General features: G+C 39.8%; 2 protein-coding genes across 3 annotated transcripts in view; both read right to left on the bottom strand.

Moving 5' to 3' along the window:
• Mid2 (midline 2) overlaps positions 1 to 5,681 on the bottom strand; it is a 95,743-nt gene extending 90,062 nt beyond the window's left edge. The window contains exon 1 of one of the 2 annotated variants that reach the window (XM_077106863.1): positions 5,623 to 5,681. Coding sequence is in view for 1 of the 2 variants with exons in the window: in XM_077106862.1 (XP_076962977.1) it covers positions 4,980 to 4,983 (4 nt within the window). In the remaining variant the exon portion in view is untranslated. Of the gene's footprint in view, positions 1 to 4,979; positions 5,310 to 5,622 lie in introns of those variants that run through there. The other variant, XM_077106862.1, reaches the window with a different exon arrangement.
• The window catches only part of Ncbp2l (nuclear cap binding protein subunit 2 like), a 32,509-nt gene continuing 15,383 nt past the window's right edge, over positions 5,009 to 22,134 (bottom strand). Inside the window, 1 exon segment of the mRNA XM_077106475.1 lies at positions 5,009 to 5,257. Within this exon segment, the coding sequence (XP_076962590.1) occupies positions 5,009 to 5,257 (249 nt within the window).

Below are 22,134 nucleotides of genomic sequence, written 5' to 3'. Positions count from 1 at the left end.
AAAAACACTATTTCTGTTCTCTTAAGCTCTCACGACACACAGGGAGAGCTCAGGACTGGAGGTTGATTACTGACTGGCAGAGAAAACCACAGCCAGTTCCTGTCTAATAGGTTATTAAAGCCTACTTAATATTTTATAGTATATGGATTTAATGATATTTTCCTTTCAATAATTAAATCCAACCATTTGGTATTTTATATAATATAGTCACCATAAACATTAAAATAATATGGAAATAGCAGAACTAATAGTCCTGAATCTGCTGCAAATGCAAAAGATTAATCTAAGTAACCAAGAAACGGATTTGCCAAGGTAACACATGATAATTGACAGGAATCCTAAGTATAATTCATAACGCCTTTATCTTAATGCAGATTACACTGGCAAGGTTAGAAGGTTGAAGAACAAATGGAGAACAAACTTAATTTACCTACTGCTATCAGTACAGCTTTTCATCTATTCCAGGACTATTTTTCTCAGCCTGTTTCCCAATGAAATATTTGTGATTTTTTTTTAAGTTCAGCAGTCCACCTGGATGGACCAGTCATCTCTATTTTTACAGAATAAATTTTGCAATATATATGAATGTAAGATCTGCTGTTGAATGTTAGGCTGCGAGGACCCCAAGTTCAGGTCAGAAACAAGAGACAGAGAACAGAGGCCTACTTGAAATCAAGCTTCTATTCTCCTGGGAACCACATGGATCCTAGCAACACTTAACAAAGGGCTATAGACAAAGTGATAGAAGATTCTGGACCATAAACCATTTTTCTACCTCTGGGCTGTATATATTCAGACATTTCACTGTCCTGAATTAACATTGTTTGCCATGCCTCTGCATTATGATTCTATCAGGACAAATTGCAAATACTGGGATTTTTATATTTCTGGAGGATTTTAGATTATATAACGTGTTTGTTATCAGATCATCTGGTTTCAAGATACTCCAGAGACAGAAGAGGCTGACCTGCAGGAAAGAGGCTGAAACAAAGGCCAAGGTTAGGCAGTCAGAGCATTGCAAGGAGACAAGAACCCAAGTAGGATAACTCTTTACAAATGATACTTTGCCAATCCAGTTAGCCTGAACCAACATCCTAGTGTGTATTCAGGTGAACTCTACATGAAGAAGGGAGTGATTGGGTGTTGACACATTATTCAAAATCCCTCCATCACCCATACTTTAAACAGCTTATATCATCTAGTAGTCTTATCAGCATATATAATTTAACAAAAACTAACTAAAAAAGACTAACAAAAACATTATATCTGCTTATGGTTACAAAGAAGGGGAATATGAAAAGAGTAACAGTCAGGAAGAGCCACAAACCTCTAGAGCCCATAAAAAACTCTAAGAAGATTTTTAATAAATGAAAGTGGATGCAAATACCAATTATCAGAGGAAGAGGGAACTGAAAAGGGAATAGCTATTTGCACATAACTAGAGTTGGAATTTCTTGTCTCAATGCCACTTGTCTGATCTTCTGATTCGTTAATGTGACCTAACACACTGATTGAGAAACACTTCTCTAGTCTCTTTTTTAAACTGCTCAGCAATGAACACAATGCTTTTTGAGAGACCTGAAATATCAATCTTTGTGCAATACAACCTTCATATCAAATTTTCAATCATGAAAAAGTGAAGCGTTTCAAACTCTCCTGAATTATGGGATATCTAGTATGAACATGTTACACTTCATATTTAGATGATGCAATTCTCCAAATCAAGAAACCCAGCTTAAGTAAGGAGGCACTTCATGAACACAAAGCCTCATTTTTTTCTCTTTTGCACAGAAGAGAGGACAAAAATTTAATGCTAAATGGAAATGGAGCACCCTTGTGCCTCTTACAGCTTAGCAGCAAAGGACCTAAGACCCAGAACCCAAGAGCCCAGTTCCAGGGCATAACAGCTAGGGAGTTATCAAGATCCATAAAAATTAGATGAGGGGCTGGGGATGTGGCTCAAGCGGTAGCACGCTCGCCTGGCATGCGTGCGGCCCGGGTTCGATCCTCAGCACCACATACAAACAAAGATGTTGTGTCCGCCGAAAACTAAAAAATAAATATTAAAAAATTCTCTCTCTCTCTCCCTCTCTCTCTCACTCTCTCTTTAAAAAAAAATAGATGACATACACACACATGACCAAGCAGGTACTTCCAAGAACAGCCATTTGAGACAGAGACTGCACCTCAGCCCTGTTTTCACCCTTTTTAGGGCATATCTATGTCACTATTCAAAAAGAGAAAATTTGAATTCTAAGGGACTGAATGAACACACAGCATTCTCTCCTCTTCATCAAGTCAATGAGTTTTTCTGAGTGATAAAGACATATTCCTTCTATAGTTCCCTTCTCAATTGCTGTGATTTCAGCAGATTTTATGGGAGGAGGGATGGGGGAATGGACAGGCTCACTACCCAGAGCAATATTTGGATGCAATTATGAGACTCCACTGGCACTACTTTAAGTTCTGCAAGTTGAAGCAAGTTGCCCTGTTCTTAGACAAGGGATTAACTAAACCAATTTCATTTAAATCAATTTGCACTGTTCAGATGATATGCTTATGAAGCAACCAAGTCACTGATTTGCAACAGTATTTCCTGGAGGTGGCCTTACAAGGTGCAACATGCTAAATGAGAATTTTAGCAGTCTTGAGATTAACAGAAGAAACATGACCAGCCCTTTACATACCTAGCTCTATGCCCCTACCCTGAACAGCACTTCCCCGTCCTAATGCTGGAGCTACAAGTATGAAATCTAGCCTGGAATGAGCTGAGGGCAAAATACTGGGCCAAATAGTTAGTTCAGTCAACAGAGGACCCTGCACATTATAGGTGCTTAATAAATATCGTTGACTCACTGCTGCCAGATGCTAATCATGTTAATATAGCAAGGCCTAAAATTATTTATGCCACTTTTCATTAGAAATTAGCTAACTGCCCCCATATGGGCTAAAAATGGGTGAGGTTGTTTTTGAATGAGTCTGACTCAGATTTTTGGGTTAGAGTACATTAGATGTGATGCAAGACTCGACTTAAAATCCTCACCATTACTCTGTATGCCTACTTGTAGGTATGTTTTCATACAGTTGTACATTCATTGGGAAAAACAGACTTAGTACCTAAGTACAATGATAGATTTGAGTCCCAGGGAACTAATAATGGTAAATTAATATTTTGGTAAACTAGGGTTCCTACTTATACTCAGTCAGTCCACTAACCCCATAAAAGGTAAATGAAGTGCTTTCTTTGAGAAGTAGAATACTGAGGATTTATAGAATCCTTTCATCTTCAAAGGACCAAGCCAAGACTCACAATACCCAGTACACAATATTGTGCCTTTTATACAAGTAACCAACTATGAAAAAAAGGTCATAGGAATGTCCTAAGGCCATAAGCCAATGCAACATTGGATTTGGGATGAACTCTCTGATCTTCTTGGCTCCTAGACCTGTATTTCAACCACATAAATCAAGTTGTGAGGAACAATCAGGAGAAATCTAATTCACATTATATATCTGTATTAAGTTAATTGGGCAGGAATATATAAAAATAGCAAAGACTGTCTCTCCCTCAGGGCAGTGTGAGTGGACAGGTCAATAGATAGAGGGGTGTATGGGCGGTAATCACCTGGGGTAAAGCAAAACTACTCCCAAACAGAAGAGAAGTAGAGGAAGGGAACTCCAAAATTGGCAACCCCCTTTTATTGGAAACATTGCCAGAGAGACTGATTGGAGTATAGGGATGTAAAAGAATGAGGTTAAAGGCCCAACTTAAGAATCACATGTATTAATCCCCATACTGTACTTATCTATTTGCTGCTTTCAAGACATTCTTTCATAAGGGTTCCTCCTCAAAGACATGCAACCATAACCATCCACCCATCCCACAATCAGAAATCCTCAAAAAAGGCAACGTGGTTGAGAATCAAGAAGCTGTATGGCTGGGAGTGCACAGGATGATGGAGAAAGGCTGGGGATGAGGGGCTCTGGTGGGAGGTTTGGGTGAGTAAGTAGGTGTTACAAGGCAGGAATAAAGTGAATGATCTTGAAAATGGGTGGGGGAGACAGAGAGGGACAGGAACAAGAAGCGGAAGAAAGAGAGATAGGAAGAGGAGAGAGTGAGGAGGAAGAAGAGAAGAGGAGAGGGGAGGGGAGAGGGGGGAGAGAGAGAAAGAGAGAGGAAAGCCCAATGAACCCAGGACCCCAAATTTGTGGCTCTAAGAAGAAATGCCTCTGAAAATAGTGTGTTGCACACGAAGTGCTAAGTAACCTAAACCGGACCATCACCAGTAATGTTTCTGTAAATCTACTCTGCCGTTATTTACTTAATTCTCACAAGCCAGAAATGGAAATCCCCACCTTCCCCCGGTTCAGACGCAGTCTGTCCTGTGGACATATGTAAGTTTTCCCTCTCCCCCACAGAGCTGGTTTCACAGCTAGGCCAGAAATAAGGAACCACCCAGACGGAGACTCGAGGATCGCTCCCCTGGCTAGAAAAGGATTAAGTTTCGCCAGGCCTCCCCGCCGACAGGGTGTCCGCAGCATCACAGGCTGCTGCGCCAGCACCGCTCGTCAGACGGCCGACCCAGGGGCGCCGCCCGGGCTGAAGAGGCTACTGGCCGCGGGAGCGTGGGAAGGCAGCAGTGCCCTTTCCCAGACTTATGCTCAGGCGCCGGGGAGAGCTGCTCAACTGCTCTGCCCCGCACCACCCGGCCCTGGGGAGGCCTCCAGCCACCCCCGCCCGGCACCCAGGAGTGCTAACACCGTCCCAGGAGGGCAGCGGCAGGAGCCAGAGACAGGCCAGGGTCCCTGTTGCTGCCGGCCCGGGCTTCACGGGCCCCGTCACCCCTTTCTGCTGACCCGGGAGACCTTGCCCAGCTCCGGGCCCCAGTGGCACCTGAGGAGTAGCCGGAACCGGGGCCGAGCTTTGCGCGGACGGCTACACTGGACCCCCAGGGCCGCGGCGAGGGGGCGCATTTTACCCATAGCGTTGCCGTGTGCCAGCCATCTCCTACGCGCGCTCAAGAGCGCCGGGCGCCCGCCTGCCTCCGCAGCAAGCTGGCTCGGGCTCTGGCGCGAGCTCCCGGGCCGCCGTCGCTGCCGCCGCCACCACCACTCTAGGCCGCCGCCCGCCTTCGCCTTCGCCTTCGCTGCCTCCGCTCAGCTGCCGCCGCCGCGCAGCCAGCAGAATCCGCCAGCCTGCGCGCCCCGCAGGGGACTGCACGGCAATAGTGACGCTACCACTGCTGGATCTCCCGAGCTAAACTTAAGAGTTTTCGCCCCTCAGTCCAGGGGCAGCACCATGACACTACAGCAGCACCACTGTCATTTCCGCCGCCGCAGAGGGAAAAAAAAAAAAAAGGCAATCCCTTCGAAAAGGGGGGTGGAGTGGGAGCATACAGGGCTGAGACTGACACCCCAAGGGAGCACTGGGAGGGGCCCCGGCAGAAGGGGCGCTGGGCCACCTTCCTGGGCTCACCTTCCACCGCCACCGCCACTCCCAGCTCCCCCAGCCCCTCCTCTTGAGACGCGTTTACATGTTTTCTCCCCTGGCAGGAGTGACCGGAGAAACCTGAGCAAGCAAAGACAGAGGGTGGGTGGGGTTCGGGTTACTACTGTACCTACCAGCTGATTCCAGCAGCCTTTTCTCCAGCGCCCTGTCATCTTGAACGAAGACACACAGAGAGGGGCCCGAGCGGGCGTGTGTGTGTGTGTGTGTGTGTGTGTGTATGTGTGTGTGTGTGTGTGTGTGTGTGTTTGAGAGAGAGAGAAAGAGAGAGAAAGAGAGAGAAACAGAGACAGAGGGGAAGAGCGCAGAATGTGTGTGAAATGAAGAAGGAAGACTATGGCCAAACTCTTCTCCCACCCACCAGCCCCCTCGCCCCACAAACCCCCAGGTTAGAACAAGGAAAAGGCCGTTGCACCCGCCAATGAGAAGAGAGTATCTGGGTCCACCGAACAGGTCCTCCCGATGAAGCTCCTCTATGCAAAGTTAACTACAGAGTAAAACAAAAATAGTGGAGGAGACAGAAAAGGGCAGACAATTGAAGGAAACCCAACCCCTCTTTCTTTTTACAAAGGGAGAATGGCTCTGTAGTAACATTGGCCTTGGGCAGAAGTTATGCAGATGTATTAAAGCTATCAGAGAGTGTGTGTGTGGGTAGGGGAGTTTTTTGCATCTTCAAATCCTTGATGAGGAAAACAAGAGGGTCATTACAAGGAGGACAATGGGGCAGATGCTAGCTATCCAGGTATACAATATCCCTAAAAAGCTGATTGGTCCATTTGGAACCCCGGAGCCTCCCATTGGTCTGGAGTCGGCCTGTCTGCTGACCTTTCATTGGCTCAGAGACCACCGCCCCACTCAGAAGGTGAATGAGAGAGGAAAGGAGGAGGAAGCCCCAGAAAAGACTATTTCTAATAAGGAGCAAAAGGTGAGAAGGGAAAAGAAGCCATAAAATGGGAGGAAACAGTTCCTCTCAGTTAAGCCTTCCATTATTGTGTACGGGAACAAGTCCAGAAAAATTAAGGTAGCTCTGGGTGTAGCCTGTCAGGGAACCAATAGTATTCAGCCAACACCCCTGTTAAACAATGTGCTGGAGAGCACTGAGGTGGAAACAAAGGCAAAAATCACAACCAAGCTACCCTGATGAAAGTCCAGCCCAAGGAGAAGTAAAAGTTAATGAGTCACATCAAAAAACAGGCAACAAAGCAAAAAATAAACAATAGGACTACATGCAACTTAAAAACATCTGTACAACAAAGAACACAATCAACAGAGTGAAAAGGCAACCTACAGAATTGCAGAAAATATTTGCAAACCAAATATTTGATAAGGAATTAGTATTCAGAATATATAAAGAACTTCTAGAACTCAATCAAAACCACTAAAAATTGGCAAACGATAGACATTTTTTCCAAAAAAGAAAAATGAATGGCCAACAAGTATGTGATAAGATGTTCAACATCACTAATCACAATGAGATGTCATCTCACTCCTATTAGGATGGCCATTATATTAAAAAGTGAAAATAATAAATGCTGACAAGGTTGTAGAGAAATTGGAACCTTTGCACACTGTTGAAAAATGGTGCAGTCACTATGTAAGGGATTTTAAATTGGTGTAGCCACTATAGAAAACAATATGGAGTCTCCTCAAAAAGTTAAAAATAAAATTACCATATGATCCAGCAAATCCACTTCTGAGTATGTACCCAAAAGAAATGAAATCTGTATATAGAAGAGACATCTTGACTGAATACACTTTCTTCTCAGCAGCACATGGATCCTTCTCTAAAATAGAAGCGACATCTTCACTCCCATGTTTATTTCAGTACTATTCAAAATATCGAAGAAATGAAAATCATCTAAGTGTTCGTCAACAGATTAATGCATAAGGAAAATCTGATATATACATGCCATGGAATACTATTCAGCCTTTAAAAAGAAGGAAATCCTGTCACATGTTACAATATGGATGAACTTTATGCTACATTAAATAAGCCAATCAAAAAAGACAAATATTGAATAATTCTACTCATATGAGGAGTCTAAAATAGATAAAATAAATCAGACTCATATAAACAGAAATTAGAATGGTGGTTGCCAGAGGCTAGGGCGTGGGGGCATGAAAATTGTTGTTTGATGAGTGTAGAGTTTCAGTCATGCAGGATGGGGGCAGTTCTGATGATTTGTTGCACAATATGCATGCACTTGACAATATTGTACTGTGTACTTGGAAATTGTTCAAAGGGTAAATTTTATGTTATGTGGGTTTTGCCTCAAGAAAAAAAGTTAATTGCTTTTTTAAAAGTTAATGAGTCAGGCTGGATATGGTGGTGCACACCTGTATCCCAGCTACTCAGGTGACCAAGGCAGGAGCATCCCAAGATGGAGGCCAGCCTGGGCAACTTGGTTAGGGTATCTCAAAATAGTTCAATAGTAGAACATTTGCCTAGCACATGCAATACCCTGGGCTCAATCCCTAGTGCTACAAAAAAATGTTAATGGGTGAGAAGTCTGTTGATCTCACCATAACAGAGCAGATAAATTAATTATGTAGTTGCTAAAAACAATCATATATATGCATATGCATACATTGGATGTGTATATATATTAGAGTATATATGATTTTGTTAAATAAAAACAGCAAAGAACTATGCATGCATTGCCAGACACAATGGCACACTTGTAATCCCAGCAGTTTGGGAGGCTGAGGCAGGAGGATGGAGAGTTCAAAGCCAGCCTTAGAAACTTAGCAAGGTGCTAAACAACTCAGTGAGACCCTATCTCTAAATAAAATACAAAATAGGGCTGAGGATGGGGCTCAGTGGTCAAGTATCCCTGAATTCAATCTCCAGTACCAAAAGCGGGTAGGGACTGGGGATGTGGCTCAGTGGTTGAGTACCTCTAAATTTAATCTCCGGTACCAAAAAAGAAAAAGGAGAAGGAGAAGGAGGAGGAGGAGAACAACAACAACTATGCATGATTTGTTAGTACTCGTGTAAAAAAGGAAGAGGTATATGTCTGTGTATGCATACATAGACACTCATCTGTAAAGCTACCCAAGAAACTGATTACACTGATAGCCTGGAGGTGAAGCATAGGTTGGAAAATCAAACCCAAAAGAGTTAACATTGTATATGCTGTTTTGTACTATTTTAATTTTTTGTAATGGTCATGAATTGCCTTTTCAAAAGCCATTTAAAAGAGCAAGGAGCAAAGAGATAGAAAGTAGAATGGAGGTTACCAGGGGTTAATGGGAAGGGGAACTAAGGAATTATTGTTTAAAGCATAGAGTTTCTGTCTGGGATGATGAAAAATTCTGGAAATAGTATGTTACACAGCATTGTGAGTGGACTTAATGCCACTAAATGGCACACTGAAAAATGATTAGAATGGTAAATTGTGTGTTATATATATTTTATCACAATAAAATAAATAAAAAATAAAAAGAAAGAGGAAGTTCACAGAACAAGTACAGACTATTCTATCTGCATTAAAAAACAAATATCTGTACATTTCAGGAGATGGGAGCACCTTACAAACAGTGTGATCCTGGAACTGAGGTTGGTGTTTGATTTTATTCATTTCATAATTAGATATTGTGCAGTGAGATTGTCTTTAGTCATTTTCAAACAAAATGTTAAGGTATGTCTCCAAAAACCAAATTGAACCCCCAATTGAGTCAGAAGTTCCTTGAGAATCCTTCGATCTCACCTGCTATGCTTTCCACAGAGAGCTAGATAATTTTCTAAAATGTGAAGAAGTGACCACTTTCATCAGTGACATTCCCAGTAAAAGGTAACTAGCTCTTGACAGAACTGACAATAAAGGATATTTGCTTTTAATGGACTTTCTCATCCTTTAGAAATTATCCTATCCTTCACGTTTTAGCAATCTCCCTTCCACCTGAGCTTTCAGGGCTTTTAAAATAGCCCCTGGCTCACCAGAGCTCTATTAGCAGCTCCCCAACTCCATCTTCCCTTCCCAGCAGCAGCCCATGTTCTGGACTTTTCCTTTTCCTCCTCAAAACTTAACCACTTCTGGGTTCTGTTCACAAAGAATCTTGCTAATTATTAAGAATTCAACCAACTAATTTGAGCTAAATGTTAATAGCTTCATTTGTCTCTCTATTAGTAGATAATATTTTAATTTTAACAGAGGCCTTCAATGTATTAATTCAAAGGAATGACTAATAGTGTGTGTGGGTGGGAATGGGGGGTGGGGAGATTTTTGCTAATCACAGCACATAAGCAGCTGCTTTGAAAATATCCTCACTTTCAGTGGTTTTATGTAAATTACTCACTGTAAATTTATTAAAGTAAATGTTTTGTATCTGGCAGGAGATGCAAAATTGGCTGAGAGTATGTGATGAAATTATTTGTTTATAATTATTTAATGGTTACCTTTGTATAGAACATATGTTGATCCTATTAACAAAATAAATCTGGCCCATGGGGAAAAAAAAAAAAAAAAACAGGACATTTGACCGATTCAGCTTGAGGTGTTTAATTGAATTAATCTGAGGCAGACTTACCACACCACAGGCCCACAGTATGAAAGGGATAGCTTATGGGCTATTTTTCCCAGCTAAGAATGTGGAGCAGGGAGGAACGGCTCCAGATACTTTCTACTGAGAGAAGCACAGAGCCCAGTCTGTTCTAGGAGGAAAATTCACAGAAGGGTGATTCTGTTGTGCAACAGAATCCATGCTTCTGCAGAAGAGGACCTTCATACTGCTCTCAAAAGAAGCAGCTAGTTGTCTGAAATCCAGAGGTTGACCAAAGAAAGGCTTTTCTAACCAGGGGACTCTTAATAAAATGGTAAGAAGAAAAGCACTTTTGGCATGGACTCATCAATAGGACATTGTTCTAAAACTCTGGTTGTGAATAGCCTATGCAGGCAGCTTAAGAGAGAGTGGTTTAAAATAAATATGTTCCCAGTATGGAGAAATGGCATGCCCCTGGTACTCTTTATTCTCCTTTGATTTATATTCTGCTATTGCTATTATCAATTTTGTAACTTACCCAAATAGTGCTTGTTACAATATATATGTTGTATGTTTTGTAACTATGTTGCATTGATAAATATTTTTCTGGAGTTTTAATGTGACTTTAGAACTAAGCCTAAAACCTTTATGCTGGCCATGCTTTCTAACCAGAGTCACACCTGTCTTCCATGAAACCACATCTTCCTGGTTTTCCTCCCATCTCACTGCCTGTTCCTCAGGTTCTGTGGCTTCCTCCTCCTGCTTTTCTACTTCTGAAGGTTGCCATGCCCCAGGGCTCAGACCTTGGCGCCCTTCTCCATTGACACTCACTCCCTAGTTGACCTCCTCTAATCTCAAAATTTTAAGTACAATACATATGCTGATGGATCTCCATTTTATCTTTCCATCTCTGATCTCGCCCCTAGATCCAGACTTGCATATCCACCTAAATATTTTACATCTCCACCTGGCTGTCTCATAGCCACCACTAACTTAATGTAGACACAAGAGAGCTCTTAGTTTCTACTCCTCCTCATCTCAGTTAATGGCACCACCCAACTACTTAAGCCAGACACTGGGATGTCATCCTTACACCTCCCTTGCTGCAATGCCCAATATTCATTCAATCTATGACCAAGCCATATTTTGGCGTCCCCACTTCTAATTACAATCAGTAATGCAGCCAGTGTTATCTTTTCAAAATGATCATTTGACACCTGTTCCCAGCTTCAAACCCTTCAATGTTCTTTGTCATTAGAATAAAATTCAAAATACTTAAGTTGGTCTACAGGACCTGGCATTAGCTAGCCCTGCCTATCTCTTCAACCTCATTCTGTTCTACTCTTACCCTTACTCACTACAATCCAAATACACTGGCCTTCTGACACCTCTGAAACTACACAATGCCCTTAGCCATCCCAGAATATTTGCATGCTCTTTTCCTTCTGCTCGAATGCTCTTCCTTCTACTATTCACATGACTGCCTAGTGCCTTCTCTCAGATTATTCGTCACTTCATTGAGAAGCCTCCTCTCACCATCATATCCAATGTACCCTGTCTACATTATATTCTCTAGTATAGTATCCCATTCTGTTTCTCCAGGGAACTTATCACTAGCTAAAATTAATGTAAACATACATAAATATGTTTACTATATGCCCCCATACATGCATGAATGCACACACAAGAATACACATTGCATGAGAGCAAGAGACTTGTCTGTATCTATCACAGGTATATCTCCAACACCTAGAAAAGTACCTAGATCACAGTGGATACTAACATTTTCTGAATGAATAGCAATAAACAGGAAAGAGTTTGGTGCAAAGATGATCTGAGTAAGTCTGACATGAATTTACTCCCACCTTCAATCTGCAATGAGAACATTGCATGGAAAGGAGATCTTAGAAGATCAGTGCATTCATAGCAGTTTCATGGTGGAAGGACAGATGCATAACTTAGTACCTCAATTGCCTATATGCCAGCAATTCTTAAACTGGATAAAGAAGCAGTAGCATCCCTCAAGATATTAACTAATATTCTGAGAAAAAAAATGATCAAACATGCTTAGGAAATGCTGCAGACTGAAGCTCTCTCCTTCTCTCTCAGAGACTCACAGCACACATTAGAATATAAAGGTTCTAAGAAGTCCTTCCAGAAATGAAACCTATTTTAACTGCGTTTAGCATTTCTCAAACACAGTTGGCCATGGAATATTTATATTCTATTCACTTATTAATGTCTCACAGGGTTCAAGCATCTCTCAAAATATAGTTTGGAAACACTGCCATAGATATCACATATGTGTGTACATGTGTGATAGAGATAGATGTGTGTGTACATATGTGTATGTCTGTATCACAGATATTAATGAGAGTTAACTTTAGGTCCATGACAATAAATTCCAATTCAAAGACATTTATGTGAGGAAATACAGTGTGATGCAAGTTTAAAATAAAGCAACGGGTGGAGATATTGCATGCTGTTGATATTGATCTGTTAGGAGGGTACTGGCCTACAGTGGAGGGAGAGTACTAAATTAGTTCAAATATTCTAGCCTGAATGAATTACCTTGAGGCTACTAAGAACCTGCAAACAAGATCAATGAACCACTGTCAATGCTCCTTGAGAAAGCAAACAAATGAGAGAAATATCAATAAAAGATTCAAAAACTACAGATGGGCAGGTTTCAAAAGGAGGAAGGTGGATTCTGAAAAGTAAGGATCAATGGACTTGTTTTGAGACAAGGTTCACACCACTAGTCCTCTTATTCATTTGAGTATTTCTTTCTGTTCCCTCTACTGGAGCAGAGACTACTGAACTTTTTCTGTAAGAAACCAGTGATAAGTATTTCAGACTTTTTGGGCCATATGATCTCTGTCCCAATTATTCATCTCTGTCATTGAGTGCAGAAACAGCTATAGACAATACATAAACAATAAAACTTTATTTTCAAAATCAGGTTGTGAGCCAGATTTAGCTCAAGGGGTAAAGTTGTTGAATTTGGAGTAAGCACTGCCAGGATTCTTTTTTGTTCAGAATTCAACTCAAACAGCATTGTTTTGGATTACACCACCCAATCTAAAGTAACTACACATTTGCTTTACTTGCTTTGAAATATTCCCATTTTAATGATCTCCACTGCACCTATTACCAACTGGTATTTTCTTACTCATTGGCTTATCCCCACTTCTACACACGTGCGTGAACACGCACGCACATGCACACGCACGCACATACACACAAAACACAATAACATTTACTAAGATCTTTTTGTGTGCTTAGCATTGTTCTAAGCACTTTATATAAATTAACTCTTTAAATGTCACTAATAACCTCATGACAATAATCCATAATCTCCTAATTTTATAGATGAGGAAATGAAGGCTGAGAGATTAATTAATTTATCCATGGTCACATAGCTTTTCCAGTGATTTTCCAGAATTTAGATCAAAGCTCATAAGCATTATGCAATGTTATATCTCAATGACAAGCTCCGTAACAGCAAAAATCCTGTCAGTTTTGCTTACTGAGGACACTAGAACAGAGCCTAGAACAATGTTTGGCACAAAATAAGTGATCAATACACATTTGTCAATTTAATAAAAATTCCAAAACACTGATTAGTAACACAGTATTCACTAAGAGTAAGTCAGATCAACCCTATTTCCTTCTTTGATTAGGCTAATAGAACAAAGAATGGTGAAGCTAACATTTAGAACAAAGAAAGGGGAATAAAGTTTTGCATTTCTTTGGATTTTAGCAAAGCATCACTTTGCTAAAATCCAAAGTTTTCTTTTCAGAAACACTTATTTTACTGGAACTTCCCATACCATTTAATGGTAGTTTACTTTTTTAAAAATATATATTAGTTGTTGATAGACCTTTATTTATTTATTTTTATTTATTTATATGTGGTTCTGAGAATCAAACCCAGTGCCTCACACATGCTAGGCAAGTGCACTGCCACTGAGCCACAGCCCCAGCTAGTTTACTTTTTTTGTTGTTGTTTCCATGACATTTTTTGGTTTCCTAGTTCCCTGCATACCTTACTATTCTTACTTTGTCCCTTATATGATCCTCCTCTTTTCCCTTCTCTGACAGCCCCTAAAATGTGGGTATTGAGAAGAATTCTGTCCTCAGCCCTTGGCTCTTCCCACTTTTCAAATTATCTTAGGTGGTTCCATCTTCTGTCATTGTTTCCACTTTTACCTTCATCCTGATGACACCACAGTCTCCATCTCCAGGCCAAAAGTGTATTGCAGGCCTAAAAAATTGCACAGGCACCTCAAATTTAACATGTCCAAAACCAAACTCAATATCTTTTCACCAAATTTATTCCTTTTCCTATGTCCTCTGCCTCAATTAACAGCATCACCCTCTCATCCCCATGCTAGAAATTTGAAAGTCATTTTTGCCTTCTTACTACTCTCATTCCACCCATTAGTAAACATTGACCCAATCTTTTTTTTAAGAGAGAGAGAGAGAGAGAGAGAGAGAGAGAGAGTTTTATTTATTTTATTTTTTAGTTTTCAGCAGACACAACATCTTTGTTTGTATGTGGTACTGAGGATCGAACCGCATGCCAAGCGAGCGAGCTACCACTTGAGCCATATCCACAGCCCCAATTGACCCAATCTTAGTGATTCTACTTCTCAAATATTTCTCAACTCATCATACACCTATTAGTTATAACCAACTGTTAGCCACTCTCTCTGCCTCCAGTTCTTCCCCTATTTAGTTCCCCACACAGTCACCAGAATTAGCCTTTTAAAGTGAAAATCTGATCATGTAACACCCCATTTCCTACCAGAATGGAGTTCAAATTACGTCAAAGACCATACCAATCTCCTGAAACTTGCCAACTGCTGTCTCACAGCTAATGTTTCAACAATTCCAAACTGCTTGCAACATTACAATTCTCCATTTTATGTATTCCTTCATACTGTGGCCTCTGTTTTTGTGCCCACTCCCCCACTATTTTTTTTAAAATATCTATTTTTTAGTTTTAGGTGGAAACAACATCTTTATTTTATTTTTATGTGGTGCTGAGAATCGAACCCAGTGCCTCATGCATGCTAGGTGAGCACGCTACCACTTGAGCCACATCCCCAGCCCCCCCACTCCCCCACTATTGACTCCCTTTTGCCTGGCTGACTTTTTGTCATCCTCTCAGACTCAGCCTAGACATCATCTCCTCAAACAAGGCTTCCTTTAATAGGTTCCATATTGGGCTGGGTTAGATGGCTTTCTTCTGTATTTTCAAGGCATCCTGAACTGGCCTTTACCACAGCTCTCATTTGACTGTATTTATCCTGTCTGCTCACATCCCTCATTAGATTATGAGCTACTCAAAGGCAGGGACTATGTCTTATCCAAAGTTGTACCCTTGGCACCATTTACAGTGCCTGGCACATAGTAAGAATTAAATGACTGTTTGATAAATCACCTATTTTATGGCCACAACACACTATTGTCTCATTAAGTTGACTCATGACATCCTTAATTATTTTTACACAATTATTACATAGTGTAGTAAGAGTGATTACAAAGGAGGAAAAGTAAAAGACCTGGGCATGGTGGCACACACTGGTAATCTCAGTGGCCTGAGAGGATGAGGCAGGAGGATCACAAGTTCCTCAAAAACTGAGTGAGGCACTGATCAGCTTAGTGAGAATATATCTCAAAATAAAAAATAAAAATGACTTGGTATGTAGCTCAGTAGTTAAAGCATCCCTGGGTTCAAATTTCAGTACCAAAAATAAATAAATAAATAACTGAACAAACAAATAAATAAATAATCAAACAGAAGAAGGACACATAACTTGGGGTAAGGTGAGGGAGATAGAGGAAAAAAGATATAGAAGTGTAGTAATTCAAATTTGGACTGCAGAAATAGAAATAGTGTATGAGGAACCAGCAAAGAGATACTGTGGATCTATTCTGCATGGTCAAACTACACATAAACAACTTTTCAACTGGCAAAGTAAGTTGGATTATCCAATAAATACCAAAGGTTTCGAAAAATTAAATCCAAGTTTGAGAAATGGTTGAAGGATTAGAGAAAGTTTAATCAGGATAAGGTAAGACTGAGGGATTTGATGGTTCTCTTCAAGTTTTGAATAGCTATATTACTCTTTGAATTGTGTGCCCCCAAAAGATTGTTGAAGTCCTAACCCCCAGAACTTCAGAATGTGACCTCACTTGAGAAAGATCTCTTTGAAGATGTGTTTGACTAAGATGAAGTCACATTGTAATAAAGTGAGCCCTTACTCTGATAAAACTGGTGTTTTTATGAGAACAGGGAAATTTGAGCACAAACATAGAAGGAAGATAGTCATGTGAAGATAGTCAAAGATTGGATTACACTGCCACAAGCCAAGGAACAAGGAGCCCCCACCAAAAAAATCTGGAAGAGAAAAGGAAAGATTCTCCCCTAGAACCTTCAGAGGGAACATAGTCTTGTCAACACCTTAATTGCAGATTTGCAAACTCCAGAACTGTGAGACAATACATTTCTGTTGTTTTCAACCACACAGTTTGTGATACTTTGTTATGGCAGCCACAGGAAACCAATACAGCCTGTCATGGAGCAGGTAGAGCAGATTGGTTTTGTGTAAGACCCAATAGATGGGAGACATAGGGAGACAGAAATACTTTAAATCAAATGGGAACTTCATAGTCAGGCTATCCAAAGATTAAAATGAGCTGCCATGGAAGTCAGCAAGCTCCCCATCACTGAAGGTCAATGTATAGGATAGAGGTTTGTTTGGCAGAGAACGTAATGATAATACTAGTATTAACAGTACAACTAAAAACCTCATCCTAATCTGAACAAACCAACTTCTAAAAGATGCTTATGACACAATTGGGTATTTTGAAAGCTGATTGGATATTTGATTATATTAATGATTTCATGCTAATTTTTAGGTGAAAGAATAGTCTATTGATTATAATGAGAGAGGGACAGAAAAAGGCAGAGGAAGAGACAACTTATCTTTTAGAATTACCACTTCAGTATTCCTGGAGAAAATCATATGGATGCCTAGGATTTGTTTTAAAATAATTTAGAGGAAGAAGAGATGAGTTGGTTTGCAGATAAAAGAAGATTGTCCACATGTTGGTTATTATTGAAACAGGAATGATGGATATGTGGAAATTCATTTATAACATCCTTTCTGTGTATGTTTGAGATTTGTGGGGGTAGATACTAAGGATTGAACTCAGGGGCACTTGACCACTGAGCCACATCCCAGCCCTATTTTGTATTTTATTTAGATACAGGGTCCGATGTGATTCTGAAATCTTTGTAATGTTTTGAATAAAAAAAAAAAATAGATACAGGGTCTCACTGAGCTGCTTAAAGCAGCACCTTACTAAGTTACTGAGGCTGGCTTTGAACTCTTGATCCTCCTGCCTTAGCCTCCTGAGCCACTAGAATTACAGGCATATGCCACTGCCCACTGATGTTTGAGATTTTTTAAAGCATTATCTCATCTAATTTAATCATAGCATGTAAGAAGACCTAAATAAAAAATAGATACAAGGAAGGCAGTATTGTAAAGACACTTCCTATAAATTAGTCTACATAATCAATTTTGAAAAAAAAAATGTATATGCTGTTTACTGGTATCCAGAGTATTTAAGCCCTGGAAGGATCAGTAGACCAGATTAAAGGTTCTAAAAATTGATTGTTCATCTGAATTTACTGAGGAGAACTTTAGAAATACTGACCTAAGATTGTACTGTATTGTACCTCTGGGGCAAGATCTTAGAATCTGCATATTTACAGGATCCCTGAGATGAGATATCCGGGTTGAGAATCACTGGAAAATGAGATATATAAAGATCTTTTTCAACCCTTAGAGTCTCTAATTTCTGATTTATTTGCAGGAAAGAATGAAAACTCAGTTATGTGCTGCCGGGGGGGTGACGAATGACTTGTGTACGTTGATGCAGCAGGAATAGGAGCCCTTTATTGTAGGATAACAGAGGTATTTGTACATTTTGCACAGCTTATCTTAATTAGCATAAACTAGATACAGCAGTCAACCAATCAGGAATCTCCACACTTAATGGCTCGCTTTTGTTACTTTACAAACCACTCCCTCTGGCATTTTTCCAGGCGCCATCCAGACTTGTTTACAGACTCTAACAATGTGCAACTCTATAGAAAATTGCTTACCTGTTCACTGAAGACAGTCTTTTAGGTGAGACTTCAACTTTCATTCTAAGGAAATACAATTTTTTTTTAGGAAATACAAATTTTAAGTAATGAAAATGCAGTCCAGATGTACAGAATTAGAGGATTAAAAATATCTAAAAACTATATGACAATTAATACATCAACTTTATATTTTATTTCAAATGATTTTAAATGTATAAACATATAATACAATAAGATAAAAACTTGTGACTAGAAAGCAACTCGATGGATTTCCATGGGTACCTTATATAAACCTAACTCATTATTCTAGAATTTAATATTTCAATATAAATTGAGTCCCTTTCCTCAAGGAGCCCAAAATCTAGTAGGGGCTAAATAGACAAATTCAAAATTTGATAAAGTCCTGAGATATGATAAATACAAACTGCTACAGAACATGTACAATAAGGTCATAATCAGCAGTGGAAGTGGCAAGAGGATAGTCAGGGAAAGAGGAGTCTTGAGAGCAGTCTAGGAGTTATCTGGGGGCAAGAAGGCATTTCAGAAAGATAGCACAAAATTGCAAAAAGGCCAGAGGAAATGTAGCAGCTTCCATGATGTGATAATATTCTAGACACATAGGCTGAGTGTGGAGTGAAATGAAGAGAAGTTGATCAAGTAGTCAGAGGCTAGATCACAAACACTCTGCATGACACTCCAAGGGATATAGACATTATTCAGAATTCTGGTTGGGTAAAGGGGATGGTGGTAGGGAATGCAGAAGAAGAAGGAAACTTTGAAGGGAAATGGGAATGGGGGAATAGGAGAAGGATAATGAGATTAGTTTTGGACTTGCAGAATTGAAAGAGTCTATGAAACAATCCAGTGAAATTGTTGAGTAGATAAATGGATATGTGTGTGGATTACTCAGGAGAGAGATGAGCACTGAATACCCAGATGTAGATATCATGAGCATGTGAATTGGAATTGAGAGAGCAGAAAAGGCTCCAAGGAAAGTTGAGGGTAGGGCTAAAGACAGAAGCCTGGGTAACATTAACATTTAAGGAATGGTGGATGAAGAGGGGCCTCAGAAGGAGGTAGACAATGAGCAGCCAGAAAGGTAGGAAAAGAAGGATGGTAGAGTATCATGGAGTGAAGCATATTAGTTTCTTATTGCTGCTGTATCCAATCATCACAAATTTAGAAGCTTAAAACAACACAAATTTATTAGCTCACACTCCTGAAGATAGGGAATCTAAAACTAGTCTGAGTGAAAGTCAAGGTTTCAGCAGGACTGACCCTTTCTGACGTCTAGGAAATAATTTGTTTTCTTGCCTTTGCCAGCTTCTAGCTCCTTGGACCCTTCCTCCTTCATCAAAACCAGCAGCATATTATACTTATATCTCCTTCACTCTCTCTATTTCTGCCATCACATCCCCTTCTCTGACTGTTCTTCTGCCTCCCTCTTATAAAGATCCTTGTGATTACATTAAGTCCACCCAAATAATCCAGGATGATTTCCCCATCTCAAGATCCTTAACTCAATCAGATCTACAAAGTCTGTTCTTCCACATAAAGCAATATATTCACAAATTTCAGGAATTCAAATATGGACATCTTGTGGGGGGGATTATTATGTCTGCCTCAATAAGTAGAATGCTTCAAGAAGGAGAATCGGGTCTGGTGTGGTGGCATCTACCTGTAATCCCAACTACTCGGGAGGCTGAGACAGGAGAAGGATCAACAAGTTTGAGGACAACCTGGATAATCTAGCATTTTGGAAAAGGAAAAGAAAGGTGGACATGATTTCATAAAAATTGAAGGGAGATCATCAGAATAGAGGAAACAGACCAGGGGGAAGGAGGAGGGAAGGGAAAAGGGAAATACTAGGCAATGATATTGGCTAACTTATATTGTTATATTGTGTGCATATATTATTATGGAACAACAAATCCATATCATTGGGATTAATTATGTACAATTGTATGTACAATTATGTACAACTATAATGCACCAATAAAATGTGGAAAAAATTAAAAGTACTGAGAGTGTATCTCCATGGTAGAGTGATGTTGGGTTTAATCCCCAAACAACAACAACAACAACAACAACAACAATAATAATAATAATAATAATAATTATAATAGGAAGAGTGTCCATAGAGTCAAACACAGAGGAAAAGTTGAGGAAGATCAAGACCAAAGAGTGGCATTTGGATCTAGAAATTACAAAAAGAAATTCCCTATTACTTTTCTTACTGCCCATCAGCCTCCCTACTGACTTCACTCCTAACTTGACTGTACATTCCATCATTGCAACTATACTCAGCTCCCTTGCCCATCTCTCCTTCACTTTTACGCTACTGACAAAACTTCAATCCTAGATAAACTCTGCCATCTGCCTTCTTGGGACCTGTACCCAAGCTGCTGATTAGAGATGTTATCTCTATCCACTGACAGTTTCTGCATGCAACAAGTACAGCAGGTAAGCTGGGTGCTGTGGTGCACACCTGTAATCCCAGTGGCTCAGGAGAGTGAGGCAAAAGGATCGTGAGTTCAAAACCAGCTTCAGCAAATTAGTAAGACCCTAAGTAACTTAGCAAGACCCTGTCTTTAAATAAAAAGTAAAGAAGGCTGGGGATGTGGCTTAGTAGTTAAGCACCCTTGGGTCCAACGCCTGATGAAAAAATAATAATAATAAGCAGGTATCCAGACTTTGGTTGCTAAATGCTATTCTCCACTGAAAGAAATAGTACTTATTAAAGAAATGGATGGTTTCATGGCTGGGGTAAGAGAAATACAATATAAGCCTAGAATATTGTTTTTATGTAAGAAAGTAATACTGCATGCAGAAATAATGAGGGAATGTCAAATGGACAAATAGACACAATGCCAGCATGAAGAGACTTCCACTGACCAAATCTGGAAATCTGAAGCATTAAAATAATCATGATAAAAGATGCTAACTCTTTGAATAATATAAGAATCTGTGAGTCCACACTGCTATAAACAAATGAGAAAGAAGGGAAAGTTCATCTTTACAGTAATAATCAACATAGGAGAAATGATGGAATAAAAATAAAACACCATTTGGCCTCCATCAGAATAATAGCTGAATCAGGCAAGAATCATCAGTGAATACTTAAACTAGTACATTAAAGTCTGAGAAGTAATGAGAAAATACGTAAGTATATGTGTGTGTGTGTGTGTGTGCACGCATGTGTGTGTGTGTGTGTGTGTGTGTGTGTGTGTGTAGGGAGAGGAAGGAAGAGACAAATGTGGTAAAAATGTGATAAATATTAGCATTTTGGGAATCTGGAAGAAGGGTAAATGGTGTCTTTCTTCTACTCTTCTTGTAACTTTTCTGTGAATCTAAAATTATGCCAAAATAAAAGAGCAAACAAATGATTTGAAGTGAAAACAGCAACTTCTCAATCAGTTTTGCTTTACTTTTCAAATTCTTTCAACAATTTTGACTGAAAAGAAGTCCAGTTGTGGTAGTTGTTGCAGATGTTGCCTATTGTATAGGTGGGAGACATTTGGGCTTGTTTATAGTCTCAAGGGAACTATCAAGTAGAAAGAGGGTAAAGATATAGGAGTCATTATTGGCAGTAGGAACATCGATGGAGCATTAGCCTTAGTAGAATGTATAGATTTCCCACTTAGGATAAGAAAAAAAAACAAGAAACTATGTGTATGTAGATAAATTTATATGTAAGAAGTTAGAGAGATTTCCCTCTTGAAGTCCTATTCATAGAGTAAGTGGCAAAGTCATCTAAGAAGTGTGATGAGAGATATGGTGAAGTACTTTATTTGTAAAATAGTATGTATTCAAAATAACTGTTCTGAAAAATGGGAGAGGAAATCAACTGGGAAAATGTTGAGTTATCTAGTATTGTGTAGGGTCCAGCTGAGTTTCAAGGAAGTTAAAACCCAAATGCAAAAACTGGCTTGTTTGTGAGTATTATTAAGTGCTTTGAAAGAATAAGGTCTTTATAGAT

This window comes from Callospermophilus lateralis, chromosome X (assembly GCF_048772815.1).
Source record: "Callospermophilus lateralis isolate mCalLat2 chromosome X, mCalLat2.hap1, whole genome shotgun sequence".
NCBI lineage: Eukaryota > Metazoa > Chordata > Mammalia > Rodentia > Sciuridae > Callospermophilus > Callospermophilus lateralis.
Note: the sequence above shows the minus strand (reverse complement) of the source record. Positions and strands in the feature narration are given on the sequence as shown.